Source organism: Exophiala viscosa (assembly GCF_022695815.1).
Source record: "Exophiala viscosa unplaced genomic scaffold EDD37scaffold_19, whole genome shotgun sequence".
Taxonomy (NCBI): Eukaryota; Fungi; Ascomycota; class Eurotiomycetes; order Chaetothyriales; family Herpotrichiellaceae; genus Exophiala; species Exophiala viscosa.
Genome location: NW_026944371.1, coordinates 62,694 through 80,070, shown reverse-complemented (window position 1 = coordinate 80,070; position 17,377 = coordinate 62,694). Strand labels below are relative to the sequence as shown.

Sequence of the window (17,377 nt, the reverse complement as noted above, 5' to 3'; positions counted from 1 at the left end):
GCACGCTATCAGATGCTCTACACACGAGGATGCCCACCTCCCCAACCGGCATCCAGGCCCATGTAGGGATGTCAGAGAGTTCAAGGCCTTATCGATCCCACCGCTATCCGGCATGTGACATCTGCCGACGCCGGAAAACACGATGCATAAGGAATCTCGATGACCAAGCCTGCCATTTTTGCCGGCAACATGACCTTAGTTGCCATGTGAGCAGCAGCAACAACACCAGTGTCCCTGATAGTGGGGATCGACGCACCCCCCGTTCGAAACGGACACCAAGTTCTCGACAACGGTTTGTAACGCAAGGGCCAGTGGCGCAACACCACCCAGACTTCGTCGTTGACGACAGCACTGACTCAAGTCGCAACGATGGCGACGGCGTTGGTGGAGACGCCCATACCCACTCAGGGCATATCATTGGCCCCGTGGCAGCTCCTGATGTGCAAGTACTGGAACAGTACATGTCGCCTTCAGCTGCTATGCCAATATCACACGCACGACCAAACCCTTACACGGTATACTCTAGCGACTTCCGAAATCCTATTGTTTACCTGAAGGTTCCTCGCCATCGTGTGCCTAGCTCTAAAGGCAATGGATCCGCAGGCTTCAGACAATACGAATCTGTGGAGAAAATTCTAGAACCTCATGGAGCTGATGTGGTAGACCTGTGAGTCCCCCTTCTATCTTCGGACGCCGTTGACTTATGCGTCTGCAAAAGCTTCTTTCAGTCTTTCCATCCAGCCTTTCCCGTTCTGGATGAAAAGACGGTTCTGGACTCATACCGTAAGAAGGGTTTACCCCATGTCCTTGTTTGCGAGATCTATGCCGCAGCAATGATCTCATGGCAGACATCATCCAAACTTGTGGATGCTCGACCGACTCGACCAGACATCAAGTATGTCTGGAACAAGACCGTAGAGGCGCTCAACGAGGAATTTCTGGCTCCAGGGTTTTCGACTGTCTTGTCTTGTATATTGGACCTGACAGGGCGCCCCACAACTTCAATGACATACAATGCTATCAACATCGGTCGGGCTGTTGCGTTGTCTCAAAGTTTGGGGCTCAATCGGGATCCAACGTCTTGGAGTCTCGATCAAAGGCAGAAAGCGCTCCGAATAAGGACGTGGTGGGGAGTGTTGATCCATGATTGGTGGTAGGTCTGCTGAATCTACCTGAGCGCCTGGTGAATGTTGACTGCGGAGATCCTAACTTCCTCTACAGGGCTAGTCTAGCACATGGGACGCCACCCCATGTACACCCGAGGCAATTCGATGTCCCCATCCCAGATGTGGCTGCTTTGATCATAGGAGGCAGAAATGTCGATCGGCCATCCAGTGTCCGCAGAATGGGAGCGCAAAGCTTTCGGGCCTTGTGCCAGCTTACTGAGATCTTGGGGGACATCCTGCCTTTCATATACGACATAAAAGGCAGAGCCCAGGAAAGTCAAACTCGATCATTGAAACGAGTCGAAGCCGCATTAGAAGATTGGGAGGCTAACTTGCCCGATGTGCTGAACGCAAGAAATCCAGACTTTCAGAGAGAGCATCCTGGCGCGCTCAACCTAGAACTGTCTTTTCTCGCAGTCAAGATGTGCATTTCTAGAGTCTCTTTACTCGTGAGAATATCCTAGCTCCGAGACCTCTGAGACCAAACTGATGTTGTTGCAGCAGGAATCGAGTAAACCTGATTATGAGAGAGATCCGGAGATCCCTCAGTATCTGCAGCTTCAGTGCCGGCGTGCTGCAAGGGCGATTGTGACCTTCACAATATCGCTTCGTGGAGAAGACTTTTCCACCTTTTGGTTGCCATGTGCGTCTGTTCCTTTGCTCGATTCAGGAGTATATCCGAACTAATGGTCTCCGACAGATACTGCGTATCACTTCACCTCTGCGACAACTCTGATACTTCGCTGTGGTCTCGAGGCTGCCAATGATGATATTACTAAAGAGTGCATATCGTCGGCTCGAAAGCTCGTCGCGCACCTTCGGGCAGCCAAGGCCGAGGTAAATTGGGATTTGGGGGATATCTGCCTCTCGCAATGCGGACGAGTGGTGCAAATGTTGAAGGACAAACAGTACCCTCGAAGCAAGCGCGATCGTGATGGTGCAAGCAGAACGAGCAGACACACCGAGCCTTCCCAGCCTATAAAGGAGCCTTGTGTCATCGTCCCACAGGGAACGGATGCCAACCAGCAGGCATCGACCTATGGCATGGATATGGTAGTGCAACCAGATCCACTTGATCCAATCAGCAATAACAACACAAGGGCGCATATGTCCGGTGGCATCAACGTGCAGGACGATGTTACAATGCTGGAGCCGTGGGACCCTTTCTCGCTATTGACGATCCCAGATCTTTGGGACACGACTGACCTCGATGAGTATACCGAGTTTACGATGTGATGATGGGGGGTCCTTGTGCACAGCATGACGTCCAACCTAAAAAAAGAACAAGTTCGTGAGATGTCTCGGCTCAATTCAATGATGGAGACGACACGTCCGGCAGGCCCGTGCTTCCACGACTGGTATTTATCGTTGCGAAGCACAGAATACTTGCAGCGCTGCGACAACTGACTTTAGGTTATTCCATGAAGAACTTCTTGATCGCATTTGAGTTGGGCATACGACCACTTGACCAAGTTCGCAGACTCTCTGGTATAATGGTATAAACAAGTCAATTATTGATTGCTTGCTCAAATGCATCTCGCCAGACTCGAAAATCACAACATCAGCAAGACGGCCAAAACTATACATCCGCCTTGCAGATAGCCGAGGTCTTACAATATCTAGCACCGTCTGGCTGCCGCATTGCTACTATTCCAGCCTATAAAGACTGAAACTTCGATAGAGTCCGGAAAAGTCGACGCGAAGTACAAAACGTCAATGCTATATCGCATGGAATGAATGAATGAGACAACCACCAATTCACAACCCATTGGTCTTTGTGCGAGCGAAGGTTCACACGGAATCATAGCGAAAGCACCGAAAGACAAGTCTCCATCAATGCTTCAGGAGTTGCATCTCGGTCTTGGAAAGGTATTTTCTTGAGTTGGAATTTCCAGGATCTCAGACAGATCTCCCTAGAAGTGATATGTTCCCAATCTATGAAATTCAGGAATTGTCGTTGGTGAGACCGCATTTTTTACCTTGGATACAAGAGGCTTACGTCAAAGAAGAGAGGCCTACCAACAAGGGCTTGATGATAATCTGGGGCGTTTGCCAAAGACAGAATCTTCGGCGCGGCAAACAAAGAGGTCGTCTGGTAGCAGCGGGGTTGATATGTGTGTGGGAGAGGCCGACCAGACTCGCACTGTTTATCGATGGTGAATAACACCGTAGAGTCATCCCTATGCCCGATGTGCCACTCTCACACCAGTCATCTACGCAAGTATGGCAGGGAGAGCAATACCACACGATACCCGCGACGTTGCATCAGCACCACCCCGGCGTTGATCACGCGCGCGAGGACAACAGATCCAGTCACATGTCGACTTTTCCAGGGAGTAGTTTTCCGCATGAACGTTACCCGGGCGCACTGCACAGGGTTCGTGGACCCTGTTCCGGCCTCCACAAATCGGGCACTCCAACGAAAGTTAACCGTCGCCATTTTCTAAACAACCATCACCTGTCCAGACCGTGGTAAGTCTATGGGCGTTATACTTCCGACGATTGCCATTTCAATGACTCTGACATTTCTTCGCATGATCGCTGTGTTGAGCATGGCTTTGTAGCGAGCACAATGTGCCGGGCTTGTGGCTGCTGTCCTGAAGGTGGCGAACCGGTGAATCAACTCCGAAACACATGAAGATCAGGTGTCCTTGTGCGGAGACCAGTATCCAATACGAACAATGCCGAATTATCTTTCAAGAACCACGGTTTTATAAAGATGGATCGATCCTGTTCTAAGGTCGATCTCGATATCCAAACACCAGAACATTATTTGGAACACTCATCTTCTGAAACTAATCATGGGTTCTATCGGTCCTGAAACGGATGCACAAGCACAAGAGATTGCCGTCATTGGCGCGGGCTTTTCTGGCATTTATGAATTGCACAAGCTGAAAGATGCTGGCTTCAAGGTCCGTCTCTATGAGGCAGGCGAAGGAGTAGGAGGAATCTGGTACTGGAACTGTTACCCCGGTGCTCGCGTTGATACACCCGTCCCAACCTATCAATTGACTTCCGACGATACATGGACAGATTGGAACTGGTCCCAAAGATTCCCAGACTATTCTGAGCTACGAACCTACTTCCAGCACCTGGTCAAAGTATGGGGTCTTGAGGATCTGATCACCTTCAACACTCGTATCGAGAGCATGAAATGGGACGATCAAGCTCACCATTGGGACCTCGAAATGCGCACTAATGGGACTGTGCAGACCAAGAGCGCACCAGCTGTGGTTGTGTGCACCGGCTTTGGATCAAAGCCATATATTCCACCGTGGAAGGGTTTGGATACCTTCAAGGGCAATCTGCTACACACAGGGCTATGGCCCCAAGGAGGTGTGCCCTTGGATGGCAAACGGGTCGCCATCATTGGCACTGGTGCAAGTGGAGTTCAACTGATCCAGGAAACGGCCAAAGTTGCGAAACATCTCACAGTATTTCAACGGACTCCAAACACTGCTCTGCCAATGAGCAATCCTCAGTACGACAAGGCGAAGAACGATGTCTGGAAGAAATCGTACGCGGAGACCAAGCAGATGATGTTGACGACCTTTGCAGGCTTCGACTACGAATTCCGGAAGGAGAATGCCAATATCTCAACTCCGGAGGTGCGTGCGGCATTCTATAAGACTTTGCTCGAGAGTGGCGGTTTGCACTTCTGGCTTGGAACGTATCAAGATGTCCTCTTCGATGAAGAGGCCAACGCTGAAGCCTACGAGTACTGGAGACAAAGTGTCATCAAGCGCATCAAAGACACACGAAACCAGGAGATCTTGGCGCCTAAGGTTGCTCCTCATCCTTTCGGAACTAAGCGAATCAGTCTCGAACGACAATACTTCGAGGTCTTCAACCAGGACAATGTCCACCTCGTGGATTTGGTGGAGAACAACATCTCGGAGATAACTGAAACAGGCATCCAGACTAAAGATGGTGTTCTACACGAGGTCGATGTCATTGTCGCCGCAACTGGCTTTGACAGCGTCACCGGAGGCATTACTGCCATCGACATTCGTGGCACCGACCCAAAACAATCCATCAAGGACAGATGGAGCCAAGGTTGTTATACTTTGTTTGGCTTGACTACTTCAGGCTTTCCCAACATGTTCATGATGTATGGTCCCCAGGCGCCCACAGCATTCGCTACCGGACCGTCCTCGGCCGAATGTCAAGGAGAATGGATCACGGCGTGCTTGGAACACATGCGAGACCAGCATATCACAAAGATCGATGCGACCAAAGAAGCAGAGAAGGATTGGAGAGATCACACCCTCGAGATGGGTGGCAAGGGTTTATTCCCCAAGGCCAAAGGATGGTATTACGGTGACAACATTCCTGGTAAGCCCAGAGAAGCGTTGAACTATATGGCAGGCTTGCCACTCTACCGTGAGAAGATCTGGGAGTCTGCGAACAATGGCTACCGTGGGTTTGAGTTGACGGCCTAGTTACATGTGTCTAGTGAGGAGTATTGTGTGGACCTTGGAAATCATTGAGTCACTGAACATTGAAGTGGCAATCGCTAAAGGTCTCTTCACGATGCAATTTTCATGATGTTATTGACCTGTTGGCTATTGGAATGAGACGCTTACTGCGAATCCGTATACGCCTAGAATTTTGACTGATTTGGCATGATTTGTCAAGATAGGGCTCGTTTGCTAGACGTATTCAGGTTTCTATGTCTCAGACCACCAGCTCCCTCATCGCAATGACAGATTGACGCATTACCTAGCCAAGGGATTTCTTCAGTAGTTAATCATGCATGGATCTTGAAAGTGTTGGCCTCCCTATGTCGTAGATGCGTCGTGCGGCGTGTCTTTGCCGGCATGCACCACTGGGGCTATAGAATCTCCGTTCCCTGCCTCGTACTACGACTGAGCCGCGTGTGATATTCCGGGGCTGTCAAATGATGTACTTGCACTTCGGTACGGATGAAGATACTAGTGAAGGTTCCTCTCAAACCATCGTGCGTACATATTGATCAAGGGGCTACCACAAAGCAGCTCCGACGGAGCACGGAAATATGGCACGAACTGAGAGGCCGCCGCAAGGGGAACATGTTGCGCTCAGCGGTGGATGATCTCCGCAGCCGAAGATATTGAGGAGTAACCTGGGGAAGATTTTGTCCCGCTCGAAAATTGTGACTAGTAAACGGCTGTGGGGTTGCCGTGTGCATGGATGCAGGCCGAGTTCTTAAAACACACGTTGTGTTCAAGCTCTTCGATACGAAAGATGTTTAGGGTGGCATGTATGTCCCTCAAGCAAGCCTGAACCGTGCACGTGAGTTCACTACGTGTGAGCGGCCCTCCTAGCATAAATAAACAGAGCAATTGCATTCTAAGCCAGACCATCAATCTTGGGATCCCTCGAACAGAGCAGCAGCTAGTTCGACCTGCTGTAACTGCTTCGTCCAGACTCCAATGTTCCGTTTCTTCCGTGCCATACTGACATGTGGATATCGATTAACATGGCTGAGACCTAGATGAGGGATGCTGGAGCCTACCAGGCAAGAGCCTGACCGTGCCGTGAGTGACGACCCTTGTCAGATATTGTGGTAGGTTTGGGCGTCCCAGCCCCTTTTTTCCCCCTCTAGCACCCTGCACTGTTCGCCGCGTAACGTGTCCAACGGGGTATGATCTCCGTAGATTGAGGCCCGACGAGCTTAGAGTAACCACGATGGCGTATAAGGTGAGCGAACCCATAAGATGTCTTTCCTATCGAGAAAGAGGTCGTATATCAAACAGTGCAAGGAATTATTTTGCCCTGACTTCCCGGACCGCCAGTATGGGTCACGTTCGCGCAAGAGCGAATAAGTACAATTTTGCTATAGCCTTCTTTGTGGCATTGGGCTCTTTCACTTATGGGTTCAACTCGGCCATCATCGGTTCTGTCATCGGCGAACCCTCGTTCTATTCCTACTTTAAATTCGAAGCTACAAGTGCCTACGGTGGTCGCATCCTAGGTGCAAGCAATGGCACCTATGCTGGAGCGGGTGTCGTTGGGTGCTGGACAGTGTTTTGGCTTCTTGATAAGCTCGGAAGGAAAAGAGCAGTCCAGATAATTGCTTTGGTCTGCATCATATCTGCAGCATTGCAAGCTGGCGCCGTGCACATTGCCATGTTCCTGGTCGGTCGGTGCCTAAATGGACTTGGAGTTGGTTTCATCAATACTGCCATTCCAACATACATCTCCGAGATCTCCCCTCCTGCTCAGAGAGGAAGGATAGTTGGCTCACATGGCTTCATCATATGCGTTTCCTACGTAAGTACTGTATCTGATTTGGCGGCAGCAAAAACATCAACTGATTGCATGACTTCCAGGGTGTTTCTGCGTGGTGCGGGTTCGGTATCTACTATGAGAACAATCCGACAATCCAATGGAGACTTCTTCTGGCTTTGCAAATTGTCGCGCCCCTACTCCTGCTGCTGGGTAGTCCTTTCATCCCAGAGTCACCTCGGTGGCTCATCAGTGCCGGTCGGAATGAACAAGGTGGGCTGACCTGTGTGGCACGATATTTAGACTTTCAACTGACAGAACTAGGTCTTAAGGTCCTTGAAAGGCTACATGCCAACGCTAGTGATCCACAACATATCGGCGCCCGTGAGGAGTATGTGCAGATCAAAAGACAGATTGAGCTTGAGAGGTCTCAGCCTTCTCCCAGTATCATCCAATTGGTCTTTAGTCGCAAGTATGGCAGGCGCATGCTTTACGGCTTCTACCTCCAGGCCATGTGTCAAAGCACAGGCGTACTTGTCATCTCCAATTACATGGTCCTGTTGTTGGGCAAACTGGGCGTGACTGGCTCAACGCCTTTGATGTTGCTGGCCGTTTACAATTCTTGGGCCGCATTCCTCAATTTTATCAATGCACTCCTCATTGATCGCATCGGACGGATTCGCATCATCACTATCGGCATAGTAAGTAGAATCGCACCCCGTCAAAGTCGTTGATGCTCTAGACTGACCAAAGCCCAGTCGGGTTGCATATGCTGCCTGATTTTAGTCACAGCACTGAATGCGAACTACACCAATACCGGAAACACAAACAAATCGGGACAAGCAGCAGCCATTTTCTTCATGTTCCTCTTCGTTACATTCTACGGCTTTGGTATCGACGTCTCCAGCTACGTTTACTGTACCGAGATTTTCCCGACTCATATCCGTGCCAAAGGCGTTGGCTGGTCTGTCAGTGGACTATTCTTGATGACTACCAGTAAGTGAAACCTTGAAGTATGCCTTACTGAGAGCGTAAATACTCACGATATGTCCGTTTTAGTCTACACATCCGTTGCCGGAACTGCATTCGACAGCATTGGCTGGAAATACTATCTTGTATTCATCATCGTGACCTCTCTCATGCTCCCGTTTGTTGTGTGGAAGTTCCCAGAAACTAAAGGACTCAGCTTGGAGGAAGTCGGAGCTCTCTTCGGAGACGAAGTGGCCCTTGATGTGACACATCTCACAGAACAAGAGCAACAGGAACTGGACGCTGCGATCATCGGAGGTCATGCACTCTCTGGTGCCGAGAAACATGGAGTAGCGCCCGATGTGAAGACCGGCAACGCTTGGGAGAGTCCTAGAGATGGCAGTGAACATCTCGAAGAAGTTGCGTAGGACCAAGTGCTCCCTCCCAACCAGTGGCAAGACTCTGGACGGAAGATGCATCTGTTGAGCAGCGAGGCCGAGATGCTTGTAATGGACGGAAAGTACGGAGGGAAAGATCTGGTGCAGGATTGCGGATATAGGTGATAAAACATGTACATTGTCAGGATGCCTAGGAGTCTGCTAGAAAATAGCCATACAATTGGGTGTACTTGAGACTGCTTGTGGGTGGTTCAATGGACTGCTTGTCAGGAAGAATGTCCATCTACCCAAGCGTTTGCAAAGTTCTGCCAACCGCTCTAGATCAAACATTTCGCCGATAGGTACGCCCCAACCCGCTAGTAGGATGTGATGCAAATCCCATTGCTGGTCCTGGTTTGGACGAACTTCGAAACTTACCCCATCCCCAGCGACGGCAACAATGTGATTCTCCCACAAGAAACGGACGACACGCTCGCTCTGCTCCAGCCCAGAGTGTTTGTGCTTCTTCTCGGCTGTGTTAGTCCGATATTGAAGTTTCTGTTCCATGGTCATTGCTTCCCAGGTCTTCGTAAAGCCACAACGCAGGAAAAATACGTCGCCGGCTTTGAAGTCGATGTGACATTCACGCGCAATTCCATGAACGTCGTCCAGTGTGATCTTTTGCCCACCCAAACCGTCGATAGCTATGCCTTTCTTTTCGGCGTAAGAGACATAGTCGATTAAAAATCCGCGGCTTGCAATGCCATTTTGGGCCCAATGCCCGATCGAGATTCTGCTGCTGGTCGGGTCATTGATTTCTTCCGAGGTCGTGCCACCGTAGAAAACACGGCTTTTCCCATCGTCGCTGACCGTGCTGAAGTGACGGAACCCATCCCACTGCGAACCTGCTTGGGGATTGAAATGCCATTCATCGTCCCAAGCAATGCCTTCATAGTTCGGAATTGATTTGATTATGTGTCGAGCGGCATCACGACCGAATCCTGGGTGACTGAGGTTACTTGATCATCTTCTCCAGGGGACGGAGACATGTTATTTACCTGGGGTTTCAAGCTTCTTCATGTCCCAGTTAAGACAGACTCGCTCACCAGTGATGATCTCGGACCGAGCTGAATCTGCTACATGGGCAGGGGTCAAGTATCGCAGCATACCCAAGCCTTCCTCGGTACTGGCTGGTGACCCTACCCAGAAGCGCTTCTTGTTCTCGAGAGAGTCGAAGGACGGTAGCCTGCTAAAGTCGGTCACACCCATTGTGTTTTGGGCAATTGATTGTAGGATTGTCAACGGAGCTATGTAGACGCCTTGAGTAGCTGGGCAGCATACGACATACGACAAGGCGTACAATACTGTGGAAGCATATCATACTATAGCACATTCGCGCCAGTCACGCTACCTGGGAGCAGACCTCCGCAACTCCACAATAGATCTACGATCCCGCAGGTCTTCGAGTTTGTCATTCTGCGGAGACTCTCATCGCGTCCTTGAAACGGAGATGATTCACCGTGAAGGGACGCATCTGTGGACGATCTCCGCATCTCACGAAGTCAGCCTCCTGGGCCGTGGTCGGGGGAATTGTGCCAAAAGTTGTTTTGCTTTGTCTGTCATCATCGAGGATTGCGTCACTGGTAGTATCCGTGAAGGCGCTTGTAGTTGTGGTCTTTGGCACCGGGTCCATTGGTGCACCTACTAGCTTTCGACGTACGAAGTAAAATTTGATCCACGAAGAATGCAGCCTGACGTACACTGAAAGGATACACTTTTATTTCTTTCTCATCGGTACTTTGAACATGGGGGTATTGTACAAAAAACATATAACACCATTACAATTGTAAGAAGTCGTTTGCAGATAGCGGATCCAACAACACCTCTTCGAAAGGAAATTGGAGGGCATCCAGCATGGAAGGATCAAAATTGAAATCCATCATGTCTCGCTCGGTGCTGGTCATTGGGTCTTCAGCTGTTGGCAGATCGACGACTACGCCCGTTTGCCAAGATCTTGCCGTAGACGCATTGGTTGTAAGGTCACCCTGATTTTGCACGCCGCAAACCCGCATGATGGTCTGCACAATTTTGCGAACGTTGCGGGCCACTATCTCGGCGCTTTCCATCTTTTTCATGGCTTCCAGGCATACCGTAAGTGCTGTCAGTTCTTTGCTGACATTTTGTCGATTTTTCTCGGCTATATCGGCAACGAATATTGTTGCCGCCATGGTTATGTTGTAGAGTGAAGATCCCATCAACGTGTTGGGATTCCCATGGTGCAAACTGTAGTCTTGAACAAGGTTTGCGATTAGTAATGCACATTCAATGCAATTTCTGCGTGATGTATTTGATTCTGGGCAGTTCCGTTTGTCGGCGTTGCCAAATCCAGCATTGTGCCGATTCAGCAAAATCACCAAGGCTGAATGTTGAATCCTGTTACGAGAGTGTGAGTAAAGATATGGCAATGTGCACGAGGAGGTGTACCTGAGTTGATATAAACCCGGAGGCGCGTTCGGAAACCAGCTTATAGTGGGGTCTAGATTTGACTCCCACTTCCGCAACGCAACCATGTAACAGTCAATCTGGTCTTGGAAGCAGGTATTGGTGTTTCTGTTTACAGTCAGCGGCTGCTCCTGCGAAAAGACTTGCAGGTTGGACCAACAATTTTTCACTGACTTGCCCTGCCAAGTCGAGCAGCTCCACCCACGCCGCAAGGACCTTTAGATCCCATGAAGAGACTGCCGGATCTGGACGTTTCAAAAAGACGTCAGTCAACTTGATGACCGGCGGTCGTCCTAGATAAACACCCCAAAGCCTAGAGCTTCATTAGCACTGATTGTGAAACACCCTGCTTCTGCGTACCTATCAAACCCAAAGCACGCCCAGAAAATGACGCGGCGGACTTCAAGATCGATTGGGGAGAGCTGCGAATTTGGCAAATGAGACCACTCTTGATGCAGGCCTAGGTCGAATGCCAGCCGGCAAGCATTGCCTGCAGTCGTTAGAACCACATCTTGAAAATGTAAAAAGCAGCAGTGGGATACCTGATCTCATCCACCCCCGGGAGTCATTCGAGACACAACAATCCAACACACTCAGCAATATCAAAGATTGTATTGTTGTCAGACTTGGGTTCAGGAGATCTTTCTCCAAGGCTTCTTCGGCGCGCTTTCTAAGAATTGGCGTCTCGTTCGTGTTGCCTTCTTCGGCAATTGCTAGAGCTCTGATCTCAGGGCTATCGGAGATGCGTGCTGCTGAGACCAGGATACAAAGAAGTAGGCAATTGTTGTAGTACGGAGACCGACCACTTTCCATACCAGCCAGGAAAGCCTCTTTGTGGATAATAAGCAGGACGTTGTGCTGATATTTCCAATATAAATCGAGAAGATATTGTTGCATTGCCCAGGGAATGTCCTTCTCAAGCTCGGCACCAAACTTTGCGACATCGTTGCAATATCGGAAGATTGACGTGACACTTTCGGTCAGGTGAAGACTGGAGGTTGGTCCGAAGTAACGCAGCTGGCCATCGTTTTTGCTGTTGAGTCGCCCTTGGGCTCCGCATAAGCGAGTGATGAGGCTTTCGCCAGCCTCAGATTCGGCACTAGACGTGCCGACTTTGGCTATTGCCACACCAGAGATCTCGGTCGCCATAGATGGAGAGGTCGAAGTGTCCGAGTCTTGCGACTGCTGTGGCCCTGCTTGCTGTAGACTTGCCATTGGTCCAAGCGACGACTGAGACATCGACGACATTCGCCGCTGCTTCTGTGGCTGCGATAATGTAGGTGTTGGTATATGTTGTGCTGATGGTTGTATGTGTGGCGATGGCTGCGGCTGACCCTGGCGTTGCAGATCTGCCACTACGCTCCTGAGGTCGGCAATCTGGCTCTCAAGCTGCACGATATAATCCTTGGAATAGCGACTGCATTGTCAATTAATGCATTGCCTCGCAAATCATTGCAGATATGATTGGCACGACGGCTACGTACATTCTTCTTTCATCGCGATCCGGGAGGGTGCAGGGGATCTCCAGGCTCCGACATCTCTCGCAGACGCCGTCCACACGCTCGCACTATTCGAATCATCAATGAGACTTCACTGTGAGCGGCATCTGATGAAAACAACCTTGATTTTTCTGGGACGACAACTTAGGCATGCCAAGGTTTTAGAGGTTCTCGCTTGCGACTTCGTCACAGACGATAAACGGCGCCGTTGGGATTTTGTTTTCTCGGTGCTCTCCGTGGCATTATTCTCCCGGTCGTCGAAAACATTCTGTGGCGTGGAAACGTCCATTTCGATGGCAACTTGTGGAACAGAGTCAAGTTACGTCTGGAATTTTTAGAATGCAACAATTGCAACGTAGAGAACTGCAAAGCGACAGAATTGGACGTGGAGCGAAGGGGGAGTCCCCGAGGTAGATTAAGCCAGTGCGGGGAAACGGCAGGCGTCAGCAAGGGGGAAGTTACACGCCTAAAACCAAGGTACTGGATAGTTCCCCAGACCCCGCTCGTACATGCGCGGGGCCGGAAAGACACGGGAGAGCTTTTGAGGAGGCTTGTCGATTGTTCTCGCAGAGTCCGTTTGAAGTTTATTTGCTTTTGGCGAGGCTAACATCACTGACACCCTGACCGTGAAAGCAACTGGTTGACCACTGAGCCAGCGCAAGATCAAACGCTTGGATCAAGCCGATTCCTGGTAAGCGTGCCAGAAAGGAGGATTACTGGAAGCCATCACATCGGGGATGTCCCAGAGAGAAGGTTGGATGTTGGGGCCGGACTGTTTCTGGATGTGCCATGTGGTTTTCGCCTGGGGAAGCTGTTCCGGAGACCATTCTCCGCATAGACAAGGAGAAGGCTGGCCCGGACGGTGGCCAGAAACTTTCTTTTTTAGATGCTAGCCACGCTGCATAGCGCGAGTCAGTGTCGGCTGTTGGCCTATGACAGCTTCGCCTCGTGCCACATGATGCCCTTTGTGCCGACGCGGGATCGATGAACCTTTCCATCTGATCTGCGCGAGTGCCGCCTCAGAAGTTCCACTGAGAAAGCCAGATTTCCATCCAACCTGGATTTACAGCCCCCAGATCGCCCATGGTTTTGCTGATGGCTGGCCCCATGCTTGTGGTGTATTTGGGACTGACGGCATTAGTCTGTGCAATGGCCTCGAAGAAATCCATGATTTTAACCGCCGGAGCTGCGTTCACAGCGTCGGTATCTCCCATATCAATGGACCGAACTGCCGTGATCCATTCATCCAATGGTACTGCCGTCAATTTTCCAGCGCCAAACCTCGACTGGATTGAGGGTACAAGACTTGCCCATTGGACAGGCTTTGGATTGACCAGGTTGAAGATAGCTGGACTTTCCACAACTGGTGAATGGATGATGTCGACCACGATGTCTGCAAGGACGTCAACTGGGATCCAATTGACCTCGGGAAGGGCTTCTGGTATCATGCCTAAAGCCTTTGATGTCTGGATTAGTGATGGGAACCACTCGGCTTTGTTCCAGCATCCTCCTCTCCGGATAGGCCCGGCAACCTGACCAACACGCAGTATACTGGCACGAAGGCTGAATTCATTTGCTGCAACTTGCAAGATTTGCTCTGAGATATGCTTGGACTCCCCATAGCCTTGATGTTGTGCAACTGCGCAGTCAGTCATGGGCGACTCTGGGACTGGTGTTTCATGTCCCATGATTGTAGACCAATTGCCCACGGAGGACACTGATGAGACGAACACGAAATGTGGTCGGCGGTGGCTCAGTTTTGTAAAGTCAACAAGTCCACAAAGCCCTGCGATAACTCCTTGGAAGGATTTCACACTGTGGTTGAAATCGACCTTCCAGGCGTTGTGTATAACGCAGTCTGTTTCCTGTAGAAGCTCGCCAAAGCGATCTTCTTGAAGTCCAAACTTTGCTCGTGCAAGATCAACTTTCCAAAATCTCAGTCTCGAATCGTTCACATCCTGATTCGCTTGCACATTTTGGAATGCTCCCCTTTGGCGATCCTTGGCATCTTCTGTGCGGTTCAAACAGTATATTCGACGAACAGACTTGTCCAAAAGCAGAGAAACCAAGAGGTGCGTTCCGAGAGAGCCCGTCGTACCAGTAAGAACAACTGTGTTGCAAGAACCCTGCGAGCATCGCCAATGCTTGGTGTATTGGTTTATGAGACTCGTCATGATGGATTCCCTCCCACTTGTCACATCTTGTCCATCGACCTGGCCATTCTGCTTGCTCTGTGACAGACCGAGCATATAACTTGAGAGGCCTTCCACTGTTGGATGAGCGTAGACTTGCTTTGCGTTCACAGTATGTCGCCCCAATTGAAGACCAAATCGTGCATTGAGGCGTTTTACTAATTGTAGAGTCTGTAAGGAATCCATACCCAAGGAGAAGAGGTCTTCCCTATCCGATGTGGGTATCTGGTTCAGCCCGCTCAATGACTGCCGGACAAAATCCCTCACAGAGTCAATGTTCGTGGGAACGTCCAGCGGAGATAATTGCTCCAGCTGCAGTTCAGGAGGGTCCGAATATAACGCTTCAAGTTCGCTAGAGTAGTCTTTGAGTGTTAGTTTCCGAACAATAGTCCCCTTCGCTGCTCGATTTAACGGTTTTGTAAGTGAAGATATTGCTATCTTGTCCCGAAATATCTGGGCATGTTGGGGAGCTTCCAGATTGGCCTTTTCGATTATCGGCCATACTTGGTCGATGAATACATTCTGATAGCTGTCAGGCACCTCTGACTTTGGCTCAATCAGTAATGACGGTTGGAATTTTCCTTGCCCGTAGTAGACCGCACCATTAACCAAGGGATGGCCTTGAATGATTGCCTCCATTGGCACAGGATTGAACTTCTCCCCATTGGACAGAACGACAACGTCATCTGCTCGACCATGAAAGCGCCATAAATGTGACTTTCCGGGATGCCTGCGATACAGGTCTGAGGAGAACCAGGTTGGTTGGTCCGGCATGGTGTGCGCAACCGTCCTTATCCAGCGGAGTTTGGGATCTTGCCGTATAGTCAATTCGAAATCGTCGTCCATTCGAGGTTCCATATCAATCTTGTAGAACGGCTGCCACTCAAAGTAAGCCCAATCCTCCCGTCGAGGTACGACGCCAGGAATTGGCCCAGTCTCTGTCGACCCAATCAGTTGGCAGATATCCGCCACCTGACTCAGGCGATCGCCAACAGAAGGTGCCAATGGTCCACCCGTGAACATGACAAAGTCAAGCTTCGAGCAGTAGTCTAGACCCTTGTCTTCTTCGAGAATCAACTGTTCTACCACAGTTGGGGGCACTAGAACCCCTCGCACCCTGAGATTCAGGCGGTCCAGACACTCCAGCATTCCAAGGCAAATTGCACCGGTAGCAGGCCGGTCTGGTGGTGGGAACACACAGATCGAGTTGTACATCAGCGGTAGCATGCCAGCAATCATTCCAGTTGCCTGCGAATACTCTTTCAGAATGCTAAGTTATACAAACAAGGCATGTACTTACATGGAAAGGTGGAAAGCTCGATATGAAAAGATCTCTATCCTCGAAACTGAATAGTGACCAATCCTGGTTTTTCCGCCCAGGGATCTTGGGAATCTTTCGAAGGTTGTCCACGACGGCCCAGTTTCCGTTCGTCAGAGTGATCGGCTTTGGTGCTCCTGCAGTCTATGAATTTCACATTCATGGTAGGACTTTCAAAAATACTCACCAGTCGATCCTGAAGTATGACATATCAAGATTGGATCATTTTCTGCGTCCGCAAAAGTCTTGTTCCAAACATAGTCATCTGTCTTGGTTGCAATAATTTCCTGGTATGACGGCAGCTGGTGTAGCCGAAGCCCTTTTACGAGGTCTCTCATCTGTTTTCCGCGTCCGACAAGTTCAGAGGTACAGATAAACTTGGTGCATTTTGTGACCTCCAGTAGAGATACGTATCCAGCATCAGAATTTCGTACGGATATGCAGAGCAGCTGGAATCGATTGAGCTCAATGCCATTTGGATGGGCCTCTTCATACCTTGTATCCGCATAAGATGGATGCTATGTGCACCACCTGGTAGCGTAGGTCTGAGACCCCAATATATGCAAGTGCTTCGAAGTCTCTGCTTTCACCAAACTTGCCTCTTATCCACCAGGCGACAGTATTTACCGCCGCCTGTAATTCAGCAGCGGTCACGGTTCTTGGTGGTTTCGACAGATCTCGACTTTCGAAGAGCAACGCCAATGGCTTGGAAGGCTCTGCCTTCGATGCATCGCGAAGGATGTGAGGCAGTAACCGCTTACCATACGTAGGCTCTTCGCCATTCGAAAGATTAGAGCGTATGGCCATCCCGCGCAGTATTGTACATAGAAGCACTAAGTGAGCATGTGCAGACTGAAATGCTGATGAAATCCGTCGAAATCAATACCAGGCAAGCGGTTTATGAGGCCATCCACCTCAAACAGCCGTCCCAAAATTGATGGGCACTCGTGCATGCCATTCCTGCAGTCATGTCACGGCGAACAAATCCCGCAACTGTAGGCAAGACGGCATTTCTGGTAGGAATCATTGCCCCAGACCACCTAATGCGGGGCCCATCCTGGGCTTCACACGGCGAAAGTTCCCAACGGCGTTACGTACCTTGAAGTTTATCGCGTCATGTTCAACACTCGGGTCGTACCTTCAC

At 50.2% G+C, this 17,377-nt stretch overlaps 6 protein-coding genes across 6 annotated transcripts; 3 read left to right on the top strand and 3 right to left on the bottom strand.

Annotated features, from left to right (window-relative positions):
* Window positions 1-68: 68 nt before the first annotated feature.
* On the top strand, window positions 69-2,402 carry EDD37DRAFT_660393 (fungal-specific transcription factor domain-containing protein; the record flags this gene model as incomplete). Its single annotated transcript, XM_062819102.1, has 5 exons — window positions 69-667; window positions 719-1,153; window positions 1,222-1,615; window positions 1,671-1,809; window positions 1,867-2,402. 5 exons carry the CDS (start codon window positions 69-71, stop codon window positions 2,400-2,402), a joined length of 2,103 nt encoding a protein of 700 aa, XP_062665166.1.
* A 1,388-nt stretch (window positions 2,403-3,790) lies between these two features.
* Window positions 3,791-5,927, top strand: EDD37DRAFT_217618 (uncharacterized protein). Its single transcript, XM_062810369.1, has one exon. It carries the CDS (start codon window positions 3,968-3,970, stop codon window positions 5,606-5,608), a length of 1,641 nt encoding a protein of 546 aa, XP_062665165.1. The 5' UTR covers window positions 3,791-3,967; the 3' UTR covers window positions 5,609-5,927.
* A 1,017-nt stretch (window positions 5,928-6,944) lies between these two features.
* Window positions 6,945-8,774, top strand: EDD37DRAFT_597594 (putative sugar transporter; the record flags this gene model as incomplete). Its single annotated transcript, XM_062814604.1, has 5 exons — window positions 6,945-7,421; window positions 7,481-7,649; window positions 7,701-8,077; window positions 8,135-8,372; window positions 8,436-8,774. The coding sequence occupies 5 exons, from the start codon at window positions 6,945-6,947 to the stop codon at window positions 8,771-8,773; spliced, it is 1,599 nt and encodes a 532-aa protein (XP_062665164.1).
* A 170-nt stretch (window positions 8,775-8,944) lies between these two features.
* On the bottom strand, window positions 8,945-10,050 carry EDD37DRAFT_597590 (uncharacterized protein; the record flags this gene model as incomplete). The annotated part of the gene is made up of 2 exons (XM_062814603.1): window positions 9,781-10,050; window positions 8,945-9,723 (listed from the first exon to the last, which is right to left on the bottom strand). Exons 1-2 carry the CDS (start codon window positions 9,989-9,991, stop codon window positions 8,945-8,947), a joined length of 990 nt encoding a protein of 329 aa, XP_062665163.1. The 5' UTR covers window positions 9,992-10,050.
* Window positions 10,051-10,471: 421 nt separating this feature from the next.
* On the bottom strand, window positions 10,472-13,236 carry EDD37DRAFT_217507 (fungal-specific transcription factor domain-containing protein). Its single transcript, XM_062810368.1, has 6 exons — window positions 12,845-13,236; window positions 12,709-12,791; window positions 11,767-12,641; window positions 11,585-11,714; window positions 11,385-11,537; window positions 10,472-11,332 (listed from the first exon to the last, which is right to left on the bottom strand). Exons 1-6 carry the CDS (start codon window positions 13,010-13,012, stop codon window positions 10,561-10,563), a joined length of 2,181 nt encoding a protein of 726 aa, XP_062665162.1. The 5' UTR covers window positions 13,013-13,236; the 3' UTR covers window positions 10,472-10,560.
* Window positions 13,237-13,679: 443 nt separating this feature from the next.
* Window positions 13,680-17,219, bottom strand: EDD37DRAFT_217483 (uncharacterized protein). Its single transcript, XM_062810367.1, has 4 exons — window positions 16,729-17,219; window positions 16,421-16,682; window positions 16,216-16,370; window positions 13,680-16,163 (listed from the first exon to the last, which is right to left on the bottom strand). Exons 1-4 carry the CDS (start codon window positions 17,038-17,040, stop codon window positions 13,743-13,745), a joined length of 3,150 nt encoding a protein of 1,049 aa, XP_062665161.1. The 5' UTR covers window positions 17,041-17,219; the 3' UTR covers window positions 13,680-13,742.
* Window positions 17,220-17,377: the final 158 nt, after the last annotated feature.

Coding starts and splice junctions, on each gene's coding strand:
- EDD37DRAFT_217618 (XM_062810369.1), top strand. CDS start 3,968: ATGGGTTCTATCGGTCCTGAAACGGATGCACAAGCACAAGAGATTGCC.
- EDD37DRAFT_217507 (XM_062810368.1), bottom strand. CDS start 13,012: ATGGACGTTTCCACGCCACAGAATGTTTTCGACGACCGGGAGAATAAT. Junction 11,715..11,766: donor CCGGGGGTGGATGAGATCAG/GTATCCCACTGC, acceptor TAACGACTGCAG/GCAATGCTTGCCGGCTGGCA. Junction 11,333..11,384: donor GGGCAAGTCAGTGAAAAATT/GTTGGTCCAACC, acceptor GACTGTAAACAG/AAACACCAATACCTGCTTCC.
- EDD37DRAFT_217483 (XM_062810367.1), bottom strand. CDS start 17,040: ATGGCCATACGCTCTAATCTTTCGAATGGCGAAGAGCCTACGTATGGT. Junction 16,683..16,728: donor CCATCTTATGCGGATACAAG/GTATGAAGAGGC, acceptor AATCGATTCCAG/CTGCTCTGCATATCCGTACG. Junction 16,164..16,215: donor CGAGCTTTCCACCTTTCCAT/GTAAGTACATGC, acceptor GAGTATTCGCAG/GCAACTGGAATGATTGCTGG.